Source organism: Frieseomelitta varia, unplaced genomic scaffold, assembly GCF_011392965.1.
Source record: "Frieseomelitta varia isolate USP_RPSP 00005682 unplaced genomic scaffold, Fvar_1.2 scaffold_418, whole genome shotgun sequence".
Taxonomy (NCBI): Eukaryota; Metazoa; Arthropoda; class Insecta; order Hymenoptera; family Apidae; genus Frieseomelitta; species Frieseomelitta varia.
The window spans coordinates 841,089-863,436 of record NW_025110166.1 but is presented as its reverse complement, the minus strand read 5'-3'; the positions used below and the strand labels follow the sequence as shown (position 1 = coordinate 863,436).

The 22,348-nt window shown below is 30.9% G+C and overlaps 1 protein-coding gene across 2 annotated transcripts in view; it reads left to right on the top strand.

The window, feature by feature from the left end:
* Window positions 1–18,657, top strand: part of LOC122531843 (RNA-binding protein 24-like) — a 32,725-nt gene extending 14,068 nt beyond the window's left edge. The window contains exons 5-6 of one of the 2 annotated variants that reach the window (XM_043660091.1): window positions 13,599–13,969; window positions 16,326–18,657. In XM_043660091.1, coding sequence (XP_043516026.1) covers window positions 13,599–13,969; window positions 16,326–16,489 — 535 coding nt within the window. In that variant the 3' untranslated portion in view covers window positions 16,490–18,657. The remainder of the gene's footprint in view (window positions 1–13,598; window positions 13,970–16,325) is intronic. The other variant, XM_043660092.1, reaches the window with a different exon arrangement.
* Window positions 18,658–22,348: the final 3,691 nt, after the last annotated feature.

Below are 22,348 nucleotides of genomic sequence, written 5' to 3'. Positions count from 1 at the left end.
GGATTGTTTTTTTAATTTTACTTTTACAGGAATATGAATATTCGATGTCGTGAAAATACAATATCGAAATCGCGTACAATTATCAAAGCTAGATAAGCTTGTGAAATTGTTCTTTCTATCAAAGGTGAATTATCAATTCAAATCAAATGATCTTTGTTATTCATTTCAAATGATCAATTTTTATTCGAATCGAAAGACAACGGGAGACGTCCTGACTTGTAATTGATGACTTTGACAAAGAAATTGGGCGTGAAAATGAAAAGAACAGCAATGTGCAATTTAACAAGTTCAAAAGAAATTTATGCCACATTGAATGTCAGTAGACGATAAGTACAAAAATGTTCAATTAATTACATATTAAATTGTAATAATTTTTCATAGGACAAATAGTCGCAAGTTGTTCTCCTTAAACTGATGCAAGAATGATTGCTCTTTTATTATTTTTGTTCCACATATTAATTTTTTTTTTTTACAAATTCTGAATATTAAAATTATTGCTTGTCATTATTTAATGATCTAATAAAAGAGCTTCATCAAATCTATTCAAATTATTGAAAATGAAATTAATATTAAAAATGAAATTTCGTCAAATATATTAAAGTTGCCAGTTATCATTTTTAATTTTTAATTCTATATTTAATTTTTATTCCAAGAATAGAATAGAACTGTCATTTTATCCAAATGAGAAAAATTTCTAACTGACAATGAGAAAAATTCCGTCAAACAAATACGCAAATTTAATGCATATATAGATTATTAACGTGAAAGTAGATTCGTAAGATTATCATTCACGTCGAACGCATAATCATAGATTCGTATTGCGAAGCACATGTCCTCAAATTAGCAGAACGTAGGTGGAAAAGTGAAATTCAACACCGACCGAGAGACGTTTTGTACGTCAGAGGGGATTTTCTTGGTGCTAGTAAATCCGTAGTGTCGTAAGTTTCTACAACAGACCGCCGTCGACGACGACGACGACGACGACGACAACGACGATGACGACCACGACGACCACGACGATGACACGCCTTGCATCTTGGTTCAGCCATCTTGGAGATTCTGGCATTGGTCCAATCTTTATTTAGATCCACCTGTCTCCTGTGTCAGCTTCTGTTTAAGCTATTCCATCGAGGGTTTCTACCGGAGGATTTTTAACACTGTTCTTTCTCGCGCGAACAAAGTTACAAAGAACAAAGCTATAATAAAAACTTCCATTTTTGTTGGTATTGGTTCTAATTATTCTTTTTTTTTTGGTTATCTATTACGTAACATCGTAAGTTTTCACTGCTTTTAAATTTTTAATTACGGAGAAGTACTTCAGCGAAGTATATCTTTAAATTGTTCTTTAATTTATGTTGGATATGCGAGGATCATTTTTCTTTAATTTTCATACTTAATACTTTATTGTATTAATACTAGTTTATAAATATTTGAAATATTCGATTAATATATCGAGGGTTTGGAAGTCAGTCAGTGTAAATTGTTTATTATCAAAATTTTCAATTGATGAAACAGTTTATTCGTTACAATGTAATCAAATTGTTCTATTGATCTTAACAACGAAAGTATATTCATATGGTACAAAATCCATAATGGAAAATGACTCAAATTGATTGTTTTATATCATGTGCGTTCTGATATGATACGCATTATACTATAAATATAAAATATTGTAGGTCATGATTTCAAAATAACACAATTAATTTAAAATGAGCTGTTTCATATAAGACAGTCACGAAAGTTTACATATATTTCAAAATATTTAAAGGAGACCAAGAATTTTAGAAATTTTATAGATACTAATTTACTTACTAGTTACAATTATATAGATTTTCTGAAAAAATGACAATGTTTTCTTTTTACTGAAAAATGCAATATAAATAAATTAGAGCAAAAATCATGAAGTTTGCTGTTGTCACAGGTATTTACCTTAAAACATATAAAATGTATTCAATCAGAATAGAAGATATATTTGTTTTATTGGTCACATGATATAGAGATTTTATGGTATAGAATAATAGAATAAAGAAAGGTGTTTTTTTTCCTTGATAGAATTTCTTAAAATTTAGAGCCTTTAAAAGATTAATTATATCTTTAGATAGGTTTGCAGTCTTTCTTTCACAGTCATAACGTTTACACTCTCTTTATTATAATAATATAATAAAGTATTATATTTCATTGGTATTGCGAAAGTATGCAGATGGTGATGTTAATATCTTTGTCAGAATTATCCGTGAGTTTGTCATAGTTGAAATATTGCTTTTGGAGTAGAGGTTCATAGTCGACGCTTCTCCGTATAGGAATGTCTGTTTCTATTTTCATTGTCGATACTCCTATCCAGCTGTCGTTGTCACTCATTCGTCGAGATCTATAAGCTCCTACCAGAGAGATAAACAGTACAGTTTCTAGAGCTTAATATTGCAGTCGGAAAATCAAGTACTTGTCGTAAATATTACAAATGCAAATTACGTTTCACGAGATCATAGTGTTTTTCATATTCGAAAGTTTTTCACGTTCACAGTTTATCGCCTTGATATTTTACTGTAGTAATCAATTTTTCGATACATTTGTAAAAAAGTTTCCATTTTCGCTACTTGTTGCTTTTTCTTTTGCATAATTCGTACTTGGAAAATGCCATTCCAATAAATTATCGTACTTTACATTAAAATGTTTATACATCTTTCCCGATGTTACGACGAGCGGATCTTCTGGTCTTCTAGGTCATCTTTAGATTTCTATTTATGGAAAAATATTTATTATCTTTAATAACAAAAATTTACAATGCAGAAGTATTTACACGAAATGTTCTATAAGTAAAAATAAAACTGAAATGTCACACAGAAAAAAGTAAATATTTCGTTGAAAAGTTACAATAAATATGTGAGATGTAAAGCTATACATCCTTATTTTTGTGTGCATTTCGAAGTGTCATACTGTCCTTCTTTAACAATACCAAGTTTATATAATGTGCTATTGAATTTATTGTAGATCAAATTTCATTGTAATTTGTGAATCACATTAATTTATTTTTATATTGTAATTTTTTGCTTCTAAAGTTCATTCTACGTAGATCTCCTCAAATGGTATACATATGTAATAGAATCATGCACAAAGATTTCATATTTCTGTTAGAATTTCATCAGTAAAGCATTTGTGCACTTTTTGCTACATGATTTTAGTCTTACTTTCGTCTATAGAACACGCTGGCAAAGTTTGAATGCCACACCTTTGGTCACTCTATATTCTTAATAATATAATAAATAATATAACTCGTTAATATTATAAACAATATAATAAATATATTAATTTACTTTTTGATGGTCAAACAATAACATCGTCGGTTATCATTACTGTTAATCCTCACATTTTTATTTTTATTTTTATTTTTTTTGTTTGTTTCTGAAATCATTTGTGCAAATTTATCTTGTCAAATTACAAATAATCTAATAATCGAAATACAAATAATTAGGCTTCATATAATAGGAGCTGACTAATTCTCCTCTATAGTTCACTTCTGATTCAATTTCAGCAAGTTCGAATACTGACTAGAAATTTGGCTCGAATAAATGGAGTTCGGTCTACGAACGAAGGTCTACCACTGTACCTTCGTGTCACACGTTCTTCGTCGATGTTCTACTTTCTTCGACCTTGAGTCACCACGTTTCCACGTTTGACGTTAGTTTAATCAGTGTGTGTAGTTTGAAAAGAAGCAGAGGAACGTGTTAGCAAAAGAAACAATTAAGTTGTGGAAGATCCACCCTCGAACTCGTCATTGGTCTGTTCTGCTTTCCAAGGATTGGTAGATCATCCTATTGGATTATCCACGGCGCCGGCGCTCGCACAGTTTGTACACTGCGCATTGACTCTGCTTGCACATATACACACGCTGATACGCGTACATTGGGAACATTGTCGATTAAACAGGTATTTTCCACAACGCACAGGTGTTCGGATATATCTACACGCGCAGGAAAGTAGTATGGTACTCATCATCGCGCAATGCGGAAACATGGTAAAAGGAAAATTACGGTATGACCACCTGACACACGTGCCGTCGTGTTTTCACGTGCATGTGATGACTTGATGACATTATACAGGGTGATTTTTAAATGCTTCGTGTGATCTAGAAACTAAAATAAATAAAAAGAAACCGTCACGTGAATTTACGTTCTATATACGTTCTCTTATAAATAATTGAAGAAAATGTTTCTGTCTTGCTGTTACACGTTGTAGTATATTTAAATCTGAATTAATATTTACAAAGATTTGATGGACACGAGTTAAACGAAATCCATCAAACTTTTATTTTTGATGGAATTTAAAGTCTGTTACATATTCTGAACTGAAGTGTGTACGATTTTCAAGAAAGGATTCGAAATGGATTTGAGACTGTTCGAGGAATACTTGGTATTTTTAATCGAGTGCTAAGTGCATGTATCATATGTTAACACAAGATGAACATATTGAACATTTTCTTCAATCATCTATATATGATTTGAAAATTAATTTTACTTATTTTATTGTGTAGATTCATCACTTAATATGCATATTTTGAGATGTTTAGAGAAATGTCTCTATCGTACCAAATTTAATATCACATATATTATGAATCATAAATGTTCTTTTAGTCAGTTTTATTACGAGTTGACGAAAGTTAATTTGAGATGAAGCACAGTTTTAAATTTGATGCTTTCACTGAATGAATATTATTAGAAGGATTGATGATTCTTCGAATTTTCAGTAATTGTTTTGTGTAATATTAATATCAAGTACTTACAATACACTTATTAAGTATTATAATATACTAAGAAATTATATTGTTGGAATTTCAAATAAATCTCCTACCCTTCTAAAATTCGACATTGAAATTTCATATAACTTAATTATTTTGTTGTTTATAGCATTGTTATGTTATTAAATTTATCCTGGCTTATTAATGTCTGGATAACATAATTTCAGTTATATAAATTGGATCTTTTAATATTTGAATATAGATTGGATATAATATTGAAATTGCAAGAAATTCATGATACGAAAAAATATAAGATGAAACTAAATTGTAGAACTCACAGTCAGATATACAAACAAATTTTAAGGTGCTATAAAGGTACCAAGTTTTGTAATAAACTAGTTCATTTCCTTCCCTCTACTACAATACGAAATATTATTTTTCATTAATTTGAAAATTATTTGTCACATGTTTAGAGTGTGTTTTATCCTCATACTTCATGACTCATATTCTGGGAAGGTTTGGGCTTTGTATGTCGAAGTTCATTTCTATGCATATAAATCAATTTTTTTAGAATCGTTCTACAATTGTCGATTGTTTATATTCTAATAATGTCTTGTCCTCATACGCGCTGAAGAATTAACGGAATAATTTAATAATTTTACATTTATTTCATTTTTTTACTCTCTTCTTCAAGCTACAAACTAGTGATCTTCATTGCAAAATTATTGAAAAAAGTGAATTCTTAATTAGATCATTTCCTAATCAAAGACTTCTCTAGGATAATTGATTCTGATTAATTTTAATCTTAGCTTATTATTTGTTTGGAAACGCTGTGGTATCTTAAAAAAATAATAGATTTATAAATAAAGAAATTATTATATTGAAAAGATTAATTAACATCGTAGTCTCTATGAATAATTAAATTTTTATTTTTTGAACCTCTCTTACTCGAAAACTCGACAAGACGAAACCACGATAATTCGAAAATTTTCTCTCTTTTCTTAAAGAGCATCACCATCGTTATCCTCGTTATACTTGAAATTGCATTGGTGGGAGCTTGATCGCAAAATTAATTCGATGTCCTCGAAGTCGTATCTATACACTATGACAAGTGTAACGAGTTCAAATTGAAGCAGTATGCAATTACTCACGGTACTTCTATTTCTTTTCTATATATAATTTGAGGCTAGACAATGTGTTTCATTCGTTTCCAGCGGATTCCTACAACCCTCGCTATTACAATCCATAACGATTGTCGTGCACACTTGGATATGCAAGTCCTTGGAAGCGTGCGCGTATGAATTAGAAGGGACCTCTATTAAGCAACTTTGTCCACGCGTTCACCCTCGCGTTACTTCGCATAGTCAGGAGATCTTAATCGCGGTGTACGGCCACTTTGCATCGGAAATCGAGGGTGATCACTTAGATGATCACGAAAGGACGATGTAAACCTTTTCGTGACTCTGAAACGCCTTTTTGTCTCTCTCTCTCTCTCTCTCTCTCTCTCTCTCTCTCTCTCTGTCTTTTACTTGTCTACCCATCTATACGTCTATGCCTCCGACTGTTTTTTTCTTTCCTTTCCGCTATCTTCTGATATTTCTGCCTGTGCTTTTGCGAACAATTGCACAATAAATGTATATTAACATGTACGCAAATTTCTAAATACGATCGATCGCGTTTAAAACTTCGCGAGAGTAGATTTTTTTTGGATTTTCTTCTGTAACACGACGATTTTTTTTACTCCAAATTATTTTGTTTTTACAATTATCAGTGATTCTTCCTCATTGGTACACGTAATTAAGGGAAATGATATCAAATAAAAAATTGAATGTTTATTAAATTTAAAGCAGTATTTGTTTTTTAGTAACGTTTATTTGCTGTTTGTGAGAACTTGTAGAGAGATATTAAAAATTGGAACGATACAGAGAAGATTAGCGTGGCCCCTATAATCAAAACATACAACATGATAATTTAAATTTTGGAAAAGTTTATATAATTCTAAACGATGATTACTTGCTCTATTATCACTATTACCATGCATATAAAGGAAAATTGGTTGATTAATATTTTTTAACACAGCTTCATTATCATCATCAGTTATAATAATTGAATTATTTAACAAGGACTGAGGTAATATTTGCCATAGCCCTACTTTTTACTTGTTGATCAGTTTTTAAATAAAAATTTCTTGTTCCTTTCATTCCAACTGACTTTGGTTTTGAAAAATCTACATTAAGTGGCCATTGCACAAAATTTAAAAAAAGAATCTTCTTTTGTATGGTGTAGGAGTAATGAAATATAATAGGCAAAAGCCCAAATATAATAAGATATGCAATTATTGATACCTTTATCATCCGAAATAAATGTCTTGTTAATTGTATAGAAGTTTGAGGTACATTTTTACAATTTAAACAGTAATTATTGCACATTATTTAATAGCTGTAATTTGAAAATTGATCAAATCAAGTACAACTCAGAAGTTCTATAAAATATATAAAAAAATTTATCTCTTATTTTTAAATGTTTATTATAGTTTCCAACATTTCAATATACTTTTGTGACATATCTTCAATAATTCCTGTATATAAAATATCAAAAACGATGAAAGGTAACATTGCTATTAATAGTGGATAAGTTTTTACTAACAGCAAAAAATTGAATGTTTATTAAATTTAGAGCAGTATTTATTTTTTAGTAACATTTATTTGCTGTTGCATAGTATGCACACCAATTCCCATAATTACGATGAATTATTACTTATATAATTATTTACTCTTTCCTATTAAATATTCACTAAATTTAGGAAAAGTTTATTTATTAACAAGACTTATTTGTAAGTGGTTCGTGTAACATTATTCCAGTCATCAAGTTACTTGCGTACCAGATGTTACGAACTATCCAATTTTGATTCACATATCACGAGGGTTATAGCTTTCATTGGGATCAGTTTCGAAAATTAGTGAATAATTCAAATCTATCGACGACTGAATTAATAGTATCTTAATGTTTCGTAAGTTTATCAGTTCGAAGTGGCACTGATAAATGACCTTTTCTTTTTTTCTAATTGTCAGCACGTGACACTTAATCCCAAGAGAAATTGTACGATGGTGTGACATATTTTTTTCGTTCACAAACGTATAGCAACGGGTTACATCGATCGTGTAAGTTCTATGCGAGCCTCCTCGTGATGTGTCCCCGACAATTTCTCATCGCGAAAATTATGCAGACCATTAAAACAACCGTCTCGTTTTTGCACGAAGATCCCAAGGACGAAGGTACCTAGCGATCAATGTTATTGCTCGGAAATTATTCTGTTACAGTTACGTCGAATTGTCAGCAATTAGTCGCTCTGTTCGTTGATTACAGTGTTAACGAACGTCAACTGAATAATTAAAATTCACAATTTTCTTTCAATATGTAAGCCAGATTGACCAACTCCATTTTCTGTTCATTTCTCAATTTTATTACATAAGTACACAATTAATGTTCAATTCTCTGAAAACAAGTTCATTTGTTGCAACATTATCGCAATTTCCAAGATAAATTTAGTATTTACAACGTCGTCAGCTTTTTTTTACTTTTCAATTTACGGAATTGATCAATGCGTAGTTCCTGAATGCGTCATATATATTGTGTCACATTTAAATTTAAATGTATAATTTTTACTCATTAGCAATCAATAGTGTGATTTAGAATAGATTTTTTAGTTTCCAGAAATTGAACGTTTTAAATATTAGTCTTTCGATCTTTCCTCACATAGATATAAATATCAGTTTTTTTCAATCACGTTGTTCATTAACTTTGTAAAACATATCTAGACACAGATATATCTATAGATATCTAGATATAAATATCAAATATAGATATTTGAATACTGTAAATATAGATATTTGAAAATCTTGCAATTTTCAAACTTGAGAACTTTATTTCGTTTGTATCTTGTGTCGTATTTCTTTGTCTCTTTTCCAACGAAGATAATATTTATGATCGCAAATAAGCCGATTCGATTTAAATACGTAAATTTTGAAAGAAAATCTTGACTCTCTATTATACAAATACCAAATACATCCGCGTGCACAAAAATCTAGTTTCGTAATTAAAAATTTAAATGAATACGTTCGAAGAAGATTCACCAGATCTGGATTACTACCCGGTTAACCAGATTGTTGTATACGCTTGTCATTTGTATGAAATGCAGTTGGATTTAGAAAGTATGGACAACCACGAAGATACGCACTTTCATGGGTAAAGAGAAAAAGAATATATAGAGAAATGAAGATAGAGGGGGTAAAATAAAAACACGTAGAGCGGAAAAAGTGGGGTTGAGGACACGCGAGCCATCCATAATGCACAGACCGCGGTGAAGATGCGTCAGCAAGATAAATCCAATAAAAAATGGAGGAACGAAAAAAAAAAGATCATACAAGAGTTGATGAGGCGATTTTGTGAATTTATTTAGTTGTCCAAGGTCTGAATTTGCGCAATGAAGATGATTCAACATTACATTTTACCTACATAATTTTTTCGTTTATCTATGGTTGGGATTGACGTAATTAACTAAAATCTAATAATTAAGCAGTATACAAAATTCGTGGTTCTTAGCACTTGGTTTTTTATAGTAGTGGAAATTAATAAATTGATAGGAGTGTGAAAAGATCTCTTAAATGTTTAAAATATGATTTACTTAATTAATTAAGTAATTATTGTTATAATACAAATATTATTATTATTAATAATAAATACATATTTTATATTAATTATATATTATTATTTTATTATTAATAATATAATACATATTACATAAATAAATATAATTACTTAATTTATTAAGCAATTATAATTATTACAAAAATTGATTTATTTAATAAATTCTTGTAATATCAATTTTTAATTGTATTATGTATTAGTAAACAAAATTTCAATTTGTTACTCTGAGTATTATATTATAACGGATTTTAAAGAAATTTAAGGGAATGATAAGTGTCTTGATAGAGGAGTAGGCATTAGTAATAAATATTTGAAGTAAAAGGTTGAAGTGAAGATTTTTATTTACAAAAATTCTTGTCTACAAATCAGATTACTCCGTCGTCGTTCAATCTCAGATAGAAATATTTCGGCGTGGAAATAAACGTGATTCGAAATAACCTATTAATTTCCGTAAACTTGGCGTGAAGTTCTCGTCGGGGGGAAATTGTCAGAACCGAGAAATTGGCTGCAAGTACTCCGAGAAAGCATCTGGTGGCCATCTGGTAACAGGCCAAGTGTAATATTTTTACGACGATCGCCGATATACTAATCTCTCCTGCGATCATTTCGACAAAAAAATATAGGTGATTTCCTTTTATGCATTTAATGCGACAATAATGAAACATCATACAGGCTTATTAGCTTAGGCTTGGTCTCATCGTGTTGTTTCGTTATTTTGATTAATAGATTGACGATTATTTAATTTTTGATTTTAGTGTAATTTTTTTCCAGTATTAGATTTATAAATTTTTTAAATTTATGGTATCTAAGAGTTAGAAGTTTTATTATTTATGAACATGCATTAAAAGAATTTTATTTTTGAATTTTTCCGTGACCTACAAATATTATTTAATTTTTTATCATTTTGTTTCATGCTAGTTAGTCTCATTTTTGTAATTTTTCTGCTATATTTCGTTATTTCGTTCGTATAAACGATATTATAATATTGGTTAAATCATTTGAATTAAACAGTTTAGTAATTTATTTACAGTTAATTTTTTATTATCTGAATTTTAATATATCATTCAATTTTTATTCCAATTCGCATACCAATTTTGTTTGTTATCAGTATCAATTTGTTTATAATCTACTGATTTATTAGTATGTTAGATAAAACTAAATTTAATATCATTTTCTGTTTCTTCTTCAAAAGTGCAAATTTCATGCTATTTATATTCTGAGCTAAAGTAAGTAACCCAATTTCGAGACGACCGACAGGAAATACGCATATTGAGATACTTTCGTACGTTCATTAAACTACTGTTGGTGTGCACTAATTCGACGAAACAAACTATGGTTCGAAGCCACAGGACAACATATTGATTTCCTTCGTAGACTGGACACTAGCTATTATCGATCGGTTAAAAAGTTCAGGGCTGTCTCCTGTGTCTGTATGTCTTTTCAAAACATGATTTATCGGTTACTTATTTGTTATAAAAATTACGTATGAAAATTTGAAATAATTACGAAAAAAGATCGATCGACAATTAAATGAAATATCGTACACAGAAACTGTGCAAAAAACACAAATAACAAAAATTATTTCGCTGATGTAGAAAATACTTTCACTCGAAACCTGCGTTGAATATTTTAATATTTAATTATCAATTACAGCTGAAAGCAACAAATTGAATACCAGTCGTTAGTTTCGTACAACCAAACGGTCAATTGTCGATAAGAATTCGAAGAAAGATAATTGGTTTTAAAGAGTCGTTGGTCAAAAGAAAACGATCGTGTCACGATAAATTGAAGAGCACGCCATGGAGCGACTGAAAGTCGGAGCCGCGCGGTGTTTTTTTACACGCAATCGCGATTCTTGAAAAAGAAAAAGAGGGGAAAGAGCTAGAGACAGAAGGCACTGCCGTGGAACGTATATATATATATATCACTTTTCTTTTTTCTTTCTTACGCCTGTGAATTTTATTATACTAACGTTGGTGTTAGGTAATCGTGTGCCGTGTATATCGAGAAGTATCTTTATATATTCGTGAAATGACCTGTACACACACGTTTGTCGTTGGTTTGTTGTTGATTTGCCGACACGTTGAGGATTTTCCTGTTTTCTTTCTTTCTTTATTATTATTTTTTTTTTATTTTATTGGATTTGTTGCGCATTTTTTTTTTCTTTTTTTTTTTTTGTCACGCCTTAGCGGTACCACACTGTTACCATTTTCATAACGCGCCGCTTTCCGTCCACCTGTCTTCCCTTATCCTTTTTACCCACGCATAATATCTACACAAACACCACACGTCTATATTGTCTTTCTTTTTTTAAATTGAGTAATTGATCATTGCAACGGTACACGTGAAAGTAAAACGTCTAAATGATGGCGTTGAGCGCGGATAATATTCAGATTCGGTCATCGAATGGTCAAAGTATGGTTTCGAATTTGATTGCTAATTCAGTGACACGTGTTTTGACAAGAAGAAAACGTATGATCATTGATGCTCGCAAACTGAAAATTACGTGGAACACTGGTTTGTTTTTTCGTCGTATTTTCGACAGTTTTCTGGCAGAGCCCACGGCTCTCGATACAAAACGACTGCGTAGTTTCTTAATATCAAGTCCGCGTCCATTAGCATCGTGTTATCTATTCGTAAAATGCTTTTCCAATAAACCGTTTATCTTAATTGTAAATGTAGAAGAGCGCGGAATACGAGGTTCGAATTCGTGCTTTACTTTCAGTCGAGTATTTGCCTGCGTGAATCGTTCGCTATACACACGTAGCTGTACACGCGTAAAATTCCAATTCCACCACCCTCCTTCCATTCTTTTCCTTCAATACTTAGCTGCACAGGGAGAAATGTACTGTTAAAGCTTCCGGTGTCCATCAAGTTCTGTTGATTACCTTGAACAAGGTAAGAGAGAGAAATGATATTGTATCAAGAAAGAAACTCGATGGACCGCAGGTTGTTTCGAACGGCAAGTGTGATTACATAGGACTAAATGATCTTGGTGGACTATGTACAGCGAAAAAAAAAAGTGATTCTAGTCTAAAGCTAAAGTAAGAAATATTCGGAATACTTTGTAGAAAGTTGATTGTAACAATCGTTACAGTGTTAGTGTGTCATGTACCAAATATATTGCAATTATTCTACTGTTTTTTTAAATATAGATTTAGGATTGATATTATTGGCTTATATACAGAGAATGATTGTGTTTTGTAATTTATAATATTTATGAAGATTATCAATATTTTTACTGTTACGTGTTTCATTCATATAATAGAAGTTTTTTTGAAAATAAAATATACATATTTTCTTTATGCATAAAATATGCATGTAAAGTAGAGTATATGTTAGAATGGAGAATAATATGCTTAAAATATTCAAACAGTGAAATGACGCGTTTTTCTTGAAACAGAAACGATGTTCTATTTGAATACTTTTTTAAAATGATGAAATCAATTTCTTTGTATTTTATGTAAGAAAAATAGCGATGAGAAAAATATTGAGCAAATCTTTCAGATTTGTGTTTCATAATCAAAACATTAAAACTAAAATGAAATTTAAAACAATTTAAAAGGAGTAATTTGTTATCATGCTACAAATATATTCATTTTTCTAAAATTTCGTGCACAAAAAAAATATTTATATAAAAAGATATTAACCGTATCCTTCGAATTCTCTTCTATAACCAGAATATTGAGAAACGAGAATAAAATGTACAACAATTTAAAAAGTTTATCACATACGTTATAAATTAGAAAGTATTAAGTACAGTAATTTCTCCATACGTCATAAATATAAAATCTAGAATTATAAAAGATATATAGAGCTGTAACACAGAAACTCTTACATATTTAAACATACAAGAGAAATTCCAACTGAAACGTTACGATTAAACTTTGTTCCTTGACGACTTAACATACGTACACGTCATACGAGTAAAAATAATATCATTGGCCAATAATATCGACCGACTACCTTATAATTATCTCGTTAACAACTACATGTATCCAACATGCAACAGCCTGTCGCAGTTAATGTCACTGAATTGTTAATTTTCTAGTCCACCATGATTAAACGATCGCGAGTATTCTTCGATCATTAGATGAGTGCCGGTTGTACGATGGGTCGATCGTTGAGCTGTCTAATCGTTGGATGATTTTGATTTCAGGGTGCCACCGGGTTACGTGTACCAGTCGCCTTACCTGGCGGCTGCGGCGCCAGGTGGTTTGGTACCGCTTCCGGCGACACAGTTGACCCATGCAGCGGCGATGGCAGCAGCGTCTCAATTTTACGAGTACCAAAACGTCGCGGCAGCGGCCGCCACGTATCCGGGAACATCGTACAATTTCGCCGAGGCGTATCCTTATACCAGCGCCGCTGCGGCTGGTATGTGTTTGAAAAGTGTCCAGAGCAAGGACAGCAACGGGCTGATACACCACCACCAGCAGCACAATGGTAGCAGCCCTGCGGTGCTGGCACACCAACGATTGGAGAAAGCTCTCCTGCCGCCCTTTCTGCCGTCCGTGCTACGTAGCAACGGTAGAAAATTATTAGAAAAACCAAACGCACTGAAACAGACGGAATGCAAGCTATTAAACGTACGGGGATGTATGCGAGAGAGAGAGAGAGAGAGAGTGTGTGTATGTGTGTGAGAGAAAAAGAGGAATATTATGAAGTTTCTGTTATGGAGGAATCTCTGCAAGATTCCCACGAACTTTCCAAATTACGCCATTTATATTTCGAATTTGTTCTCTGAATTACATGTTCTTTTACTGAGCTTTGCTTCATTAGATTCATTACGAAGTTTATTTACATCTTGCTCTTGAGAAGTTTTTTTTGAAAAAAATTCAAATTTACTAATATGACGAAAGTTTCCTTTATTTCCATGTATTCGCAAGTTTTGCAAATTGATAGACGTTATTATAACGTTGAAAGTTAATTTCCGAACGCATGTGCGGAGGAATTTCTTTTCTACGTTGTCCGTAGAAGCTTGCATGTTTCGTGGACGCTAGAGTATACGTCAAGTTTGCGTAATAAGGTAGTTTTTAGTAAAGATTAACAATACTTGAAGAGCTGCACGTGTCGACGTTTTGTGGCACATTTTTTGACCATGATGGAATTAGCGTTTTCGAAACTTCTGAAAAATATTTCGTTTATTGCGTCTTTTCTACTGAGAACGGACCTTGACACGAATCTTAAAAGAAATTGATCAGAAAAAAAGCAAACACTGATTTCATTTGACTTTTGAGATAGAAAGTAGATATCTTCGATGGGAATCTTGCTGAGAAGAATTTTTACTCGTTTCATTTGTTTCGCTTCTTCATATTAGCGTATGTGTTTTGTAGTTCTATCGATTAGATAAAGATTTGAAGTAACAGAGTTTGCATTTGTCAGGAGAACTTTCTGCAATCCTTTTCTTTCAAAGCTTGTATTAAACGATAATTTTCCAAGATTATCAGCAATTACTTTTATGTTATTCGTACGTTCTCAGGAATATGATCACACGAGAAAACGCTTGTATAGAGATTTTTTTTTTAATTTGCGCTGGAATGTTCGCTGTCGGTATAACAGACACAAAAAAAAAAAAGAAAGTTAAAATGCAATATTGCATGCTTAAGCTGGCTTCGCATTCAACACGATCAACATGCAAATTTTGTTAATGCTCTGATGTGCTGTCTACGGTGGTGGTGGGAAAAATGTCACGATGGATGACAGTAGTCAGTAAGCTTTTATTACGCGATGATAGCGTTTTAGTAGAGTATCGAAACTTAATTTTCGACAAACATGAAGAATTAGAATAAAAAAAAAAAGAGTACAAATTGAACATTTATTTATAACAACGATATTTTTGAGAAAGAGATGCAGGTAATTCTGTAATAAAAAAAATTTTTAAATTACGTTTTTAATAAGTGCACGTATATACAATGTATATATAAATGTACAGTTGAATAGAATTTGGTAATTTAATTTCTCAAAAAGAATTAATTATTTAATTAAAAGTATAAAAATGTAAATAGAAGTGTTAATATACAGTGGCAGAGAGAAAAAAATTTTGAGAGATATTAGGTACAGAAATGAATTCATACCTTTCTCTAGATAAACTTATCATTCATTTATTTATACGTTAAGAGAAAATGAATGGAAACAATAATGAAATTAAAATTATGGTATAGCAATCACGAATCATCAGGTCATTTCTAGCAAATTACAGATGGAAATCTGGATGTACACAGTCTCTGGTCATACAATTATAATAACTCAAAATTTTCAAAGTTTTATGTACTTTTGATAAAATTTAGAACGAAAAATTTAATTACAAGTTTTATTAACTATTAAAGTATTGCATACAAAATGTCACATATTAATAATTTATATGTATGTTATTAACTATTAAAATATTACACACAAAATATATAATATAATAATATAAATAATATATACAGTAATATACATGACATTTTATAATAGATCGCTATGCTAAAGTATTAATTATAGAAAATAAACAATTAAAGAACTGCTCCATTTGAATTTTTAAAAATGTCTTATAAAAGCAGATAAAGTAGTATGATAAAGTAGTATACATACATGAAATATAATGCAAATTTTGTGATGAGAACAAAGGAAAAAGATACAATTATACTATTAATGTATATTTGTATTAATTATTGATAAAATTTATTGCTAAATGACATTTCGATTTTCCAATTTTACTAAAAACATGTAAAAAGTTGAAAAATTCTATTGGGCCAAGGAGACTGTACCAATTTCTCTGCCACTCTATTTGAAAACTATAGGTTTGCACATTGTATTATTTGCAAATTGGTATTCTTTCTCGAAGGATTGCCTGCGCTTAAATCGTACTACAGCTTAGAAAACGATTTACTTGTTTTTACAGCGAACGCAGCGGCGGCAAGTTACGTGACACCGTATACGTATGCAACGCTACCAGGTGCAGCGGCAGGATTACCAGCAGCAGCGGCTGCAGCTGCAACAGCGGCGGGCGCTGCCTTCCCAGGACTACCATATCAAACGACGCCTCAGGAAGCAAGATTGCAATAGAAGTTGGATGAATTGCCGCGGGGAAATTGGTACCGTCGCCGATTGTTCCACGCAGGCATTAAACTCGTAACACAAAACTTGATCCTCGCCGCCGTATAAATGCGTAGTGTAGTCTTCATCTGTCTCTGCGTCGATCCACCTCCTACCTTATTCGAGAATCGAAGCATTATTCGGAGCGGTTGCACGGCGCACCGAAAGGGAGCCATTGTTTCAACGACCTAGCTCCGCGTTCTCACGAGCTAATTTTGGAAACGACGACGCCCAAAGCGGGAGACAGAAAACGCGAGGAAACTTTCGTCGATGCGATCTACGTCACCCGAAGGATCGACGGATTCACAGTTCCGTACTAATTTAACCTTTAATCTTCCCCACCTTAATCTTCCTTTCCACGTTCTCCTTCGTAGGGCCAAACTTGGCACGCTCGGCCAACGTGTATACTTTCGAGATATACATGATTAAATACGTAACGTTCGTTAGCGTTTTATGATTATTTATAACCGATGGAGTACGATGGGCAATAGAGAGGCTTTCGACAGATGCGCGAAACATTTTACGAAACGTCGGATTCTTTATGTCTTTATAAATACATTTGTAAATGAAAAGAAGAACCGAGATTGAAATCTGCAATGTTGTCAGTTTACAGCTACCTAAGATACGAACGAAGTAAAGAGAATTAATTATTACTTGCTGTTAAGTAGAATCGAAAGACTGATCCGTATTCAGAATTGATATTGCTCGAGAAGTGTATTTTTTACCAAATGATAATTGTTGATTGAATTGTTTTGGAAGATGTTTCTTCCGGTGTCAATGAATGACTTTTAATGTTCTTCGTGAACCGTTATTTTATTGCTATTCTCTTCTCTTTTTTTTTTTTCTTTTCTTTCTTTAACGATTATTTGAAACGGAGAATGCGTTGAAACGTAGTTTTGATGCTTTTATAGATATCATTTCTGAATATTGATCAAAGACTATGAACTATTTTAAATTTAAGCGTAACGTCTAGTTTATTTATATTCAACTTATCGAGAAACGAATGTTTTCCATTTTATACGTAGAAGATCGTTCTTTTTATAGTCGACATATTAGAAATTCACGAACGAAGTTTTCACAAAGCTTTAAAGTAACTAGCGTCATGTTTAAATTGGAAAAGAGAGAACACTCGTCTAAATATCTTACTCAGCTAAATGTGAAGAAACGAAGCAGTTTCTTCTAAAATTTTAAAATGTTACTTTTATCTCGTTTTAAACGAATTTAGTTTACATTTTGTAAGAGGTCAGAGATTAATCTAAAATGTACAAATTTTTAAGAATTTGTACATTGTACATTGTTACAAATTTTTAAGAATTTGTACTTTGTGATCGAACAATCAATCATTTTATTTCAAATATTTTTCAAATTTCAATTTATTAAAGACTTTCTAGTTTTGTGGAATCAATACAATATTTTTTATTAATACAATATTTGGGAGGAACATTTGAGCAAATATTCCAGAATGAAAATTGTAGATTCATTCGTGCGAGGTATATTAAAGCGTTTGTAAGTAACGACGATCGCGTTACAATTAAACCGATGTTGCCTTAGAATCGCGTGTCGGCGAAATCACCAAGTGTCTTAACTTATGATGCCTTTGCATAATTTATAGATGTTATTTAAATGAACAATGAGGACCAACGGACGAACGAATCGACGTTGCTGATTATCGAATGTTGATAATCAAAAAACTAAACGAATACCTATTACAAACATACAGAAGGATAACATAAAAGTACCAAAATTCTGCTGATCAACAAATAATGATTGTTTCGTACAAGAGTCTTTAGAGCTTGTAAATACGAATTTTTAGTAGGATTTCATTTTTATACTTGTTGAAGCATCGTCTCTCTTTTCACGCAAGTTACGATTGACATACATTGTTACAGTATATTTTAAATACGGATCAAATTTGTCTAATTGGTTATTGAACATCAACGTGTACCACTTATTCAAGGAGGAATTGCAAGACGCAAAAGAATTCGTTCGTCTTATCTCTTAAAGTGATCAGGTGCCTTAATTAGCACGAGTAATCCTAAAGGTTAAAAACTAGTCAGTGATTCGTTAGCGCAAAGCAATTCGCTAACGTGTGTACAGGGGTGAAACTTGAAAGGAGACGAAACGACGAGATGGGAAATGAGAAAAACGAAAACGAAGAAGAAAAGAGATAACTAGCAAGCAAGAAGGGAAACGAAGGATCAGGCTATGAAGAATGAGAGGCTGTCTAGTCCTACACCCTTCGAAGAATGAGGTTTACTCGATTCGTTAGAATTTTACGTAGACGTAATACGGACGATGAAACACAGAAGGAAACCAAAAGTCTTGTAAAAAGTTAGCAAATGATGCTGTTAGAAAAGCTTAGTGTTAGATATTAATTATTATATAATCGTTCGATTAAGATAATAGGAAAATAAATTAATAACTATCGACATATGATTATTATTATTATTATTATTATTATTATTATTTTATTATTATTATAAATTGATAATTATTATTACTATTAATTATTGATAATATTATTGTCATTATCGATTATTCATTATTGTTCATGTACTTAATGACGACTCGAAGAGAATACGTGTTCGTCCGAATGTATTGCGAATCAGAAGGAAAAAAAAAAAGAAATCTTTTGTTGCGACACGATGAAGATGAAAAATGGATCTTAGAGTTGAACCGTGATGAATGCGTATTTTCATCACGGATACCACTGATTCTTTCAAATCATCCTATACTCTTAGGATTAACGGTTGTAATATATCGTCTGTTATCTTTAATAATATTAATATTATACACTCTATTGGTAGGTTAACAAAACAAAACCGAAAGTAAATATATTGTCTCTAAGAGAAGTGAAAGAAAAGCGAATGCGTCTTGGTCTTATGATAGACCGCGACTATTGTTGTCTGTTGCTTTCGCACGTCATCTGAACTCTTTGCAAGAGACAGAAACCATGAACATATTGATTATCGAAAAATCAGAAAAAAAAAGAAATAAAATCTTAATTTTCAGAAAGTCATGTGTCATTTAATGGCATCCTCGTTCCAAAAATGTGTTTTTTTATCATAATTTACAAAAGAGATCCAGGATGATCAGTTAATCTTAATCAGAAATTTACAATTTTGGTTTTAATAATTAGCCTTATTAATTAGTTAAAAGTAAAGTGTGGAAGTTGGAAGTTAATATTCTTTTAGTAGCTGAAATGAGAATAATTAAATTTGCTTGGAAAACTGTTATAATGAAAATAATTATAAATAACATTTCTTTTACTTTTTGCTCTTTTTCTAAATACATATAAATAAAAAAAAGTTTAGATCTCGATTTTGATAGTAGGTGTTAAACATTCTCTTTCTCGAACCATCCGAAATTCGAACTACATTAGACATATAAATGTACTCAATGTAAAAATATATTTTTTATTTATCGTACACTTTTATTTTATACGTATAAGTATAACATACATACATACATGCATGATATCTGGTTTTATGCAACTATATTGCCAGTTTTTCTATTTTTTAATTTAAGAAATTACAGGAATTATAAAATTTTATTCCTAATTATACATATTATATTGTGATCAGGGCAAATCTAACGAAGGGTTAAAAATGTGATAGATGCATATTAAGTTTTATTCATATTGGATGTTCCTTTTTTTGTTCACTTATGACATCATTTTTCTAGCCGATGTCATATTTTCCAAACGAATATCAGTTATTAGAAGCTATTAGAATATACTATATTAGACATAGAAATTAATTCGTTGTTTTTGTATTAAATTTGAAAACTAAAAATTCGATGAACTTAAATAATCGTTAAATGAAAAGTCTTCTCGAATGCAAAAACTTGTGGATTCTTATGCATTTATGGAAACTTTGAAGATGCAAAAATGCAGGCAATGCATAGAATATGCAAAAATGTATAAAATATTCAATAAAATTTAGTAGAGTAAACAAATTTCCACTTTTTCAGTCATATTCACAAAAATATTTAAAAAAAAAACACATAAAAATCTTATCTAAATTAAAAATTTATCTAAAAAAAGGCATCGAGTTAATTTCTACATTTAATTGCAATTTCCAATTATTACTTTTTGAAAACTAGTTAACTCTGGCCTCTAACCTTCCTTGGTAGTATTCCTAATTATAAGAATCGTTGGTGACAGGAACAACGATTTACGCGTCCATTCCTCGCTATGGTTCGCCAATTGTTTCACGACAAATTTTCCTTGGCGACCGAGGTTAGTGACTTCATCGCCTCGATGGAACTCGATCTTGTCGTTTTTCGTGGCTAAAGATAATCTTAATGGCCTTGTGGGATTGGGTGCCAAGCGTCACGACGGGCCGCAAAAACGAGCAAAGGGGAAAACCGCCCTCGACGTCTCTAAGTCAGGCCCGCAACGTCCGTGCAAAAATAACCGGCTATGTGCTTTTTGGCAAAATAATTTAACGATTTGGTTTCCTTCGTGGATCTTCATAAATTTGTCGCCCTTTCATGCTTCGTCTTAAAAAACTGGCTTTAATCATACGACCCGGGATCTAAAAGTTGGAAAAAATAAATCAAATTTTTAGTATTGTGATAAAAACTAATAACAATTATACTTATAATAAAATATACTTGAATCTCGTTTTACACGTTGGATTTGTGTAAAAGGAAATTGTGTAAAAAAGATTCTTGTTGAAAAAAATGAATATTTTAGATAAAAATTCAAAATGTCTTAATATTTCGTCATCTAATGTTTAAAATTTAGTAAAATAGGGAAGAAGAATTTCAATTTTCGAGACCATGATAAATTTAGTTATGAAAAAAATTTTTTAATGTTTCTATTTGATATTTGAATTTTTACAATTTTTATATAGAATAAAAGTATTTTTATCTTTGATGATTTTCCTTTTTTAACGAAATTACGACAATTTAAAATATTGATAACTTCCCATTGTTATTGGTTTAATTATTCCCTTTACTAGTCGAAGATTTTTGATAAAAGAACAAAAGATGATTTCTGATAAAAGAGCAAAATCCATTTTCAAAAGATAAGAAAAGAAAATCATACCTATACCGTTAATTGGATCTTACATAAAATATCATAATCTTCGATATTCTTTTTTAAAAAAAATTCGTACAAACTTCTTACATAATTTAATAGATTAAGATTATCTTTGACTTTTTAATTTCGGATTAATAATGTAACATTGCAAATTATAGATATCGTGGATGTCAGATAAAATGACACATTATGAAAGTCATAAGAAATATATAAGAAATCTTAAATATCTTACTTCATAATTAAAGACTCTTTATAAAAAACATTGCCAAAATTGGAAAATTTCGTTCCTGTATTGATACAAATTTTATACAAAATTGAATATTCTTCGAATAAATTATCATTTTCGACAATTGTCGTCTCTTAAAAAGGAACAGAATTTTTACATATTTATATTATTTATACTAACTTTATATTAACATGACATTTACATTTATACTACTTATTATACCCACTGTTATTACACTCTTATTATTACATATATAAAATTCAGATATTTTAAATTCATAATTTTCATGAAACACAGTTACATAAAATAATTATAAAATATTATATATTCCAAATATTTCCCATCCTGTTTAATTTTGCACTTCAGAACTTTCTACAAGTTCCACAAACTCGAGTGATAAAAAAAAAAAAATTCTATTGCTAGTTATTATTAATATTATTAATATTAACTTATATATTTAACTTACTTATATTGTTATTATTAATACAATATTATTATAACTTCATTCAAAAAAAAAAAACAATGCAGAATTTTACACGCGCTAATTATACACATT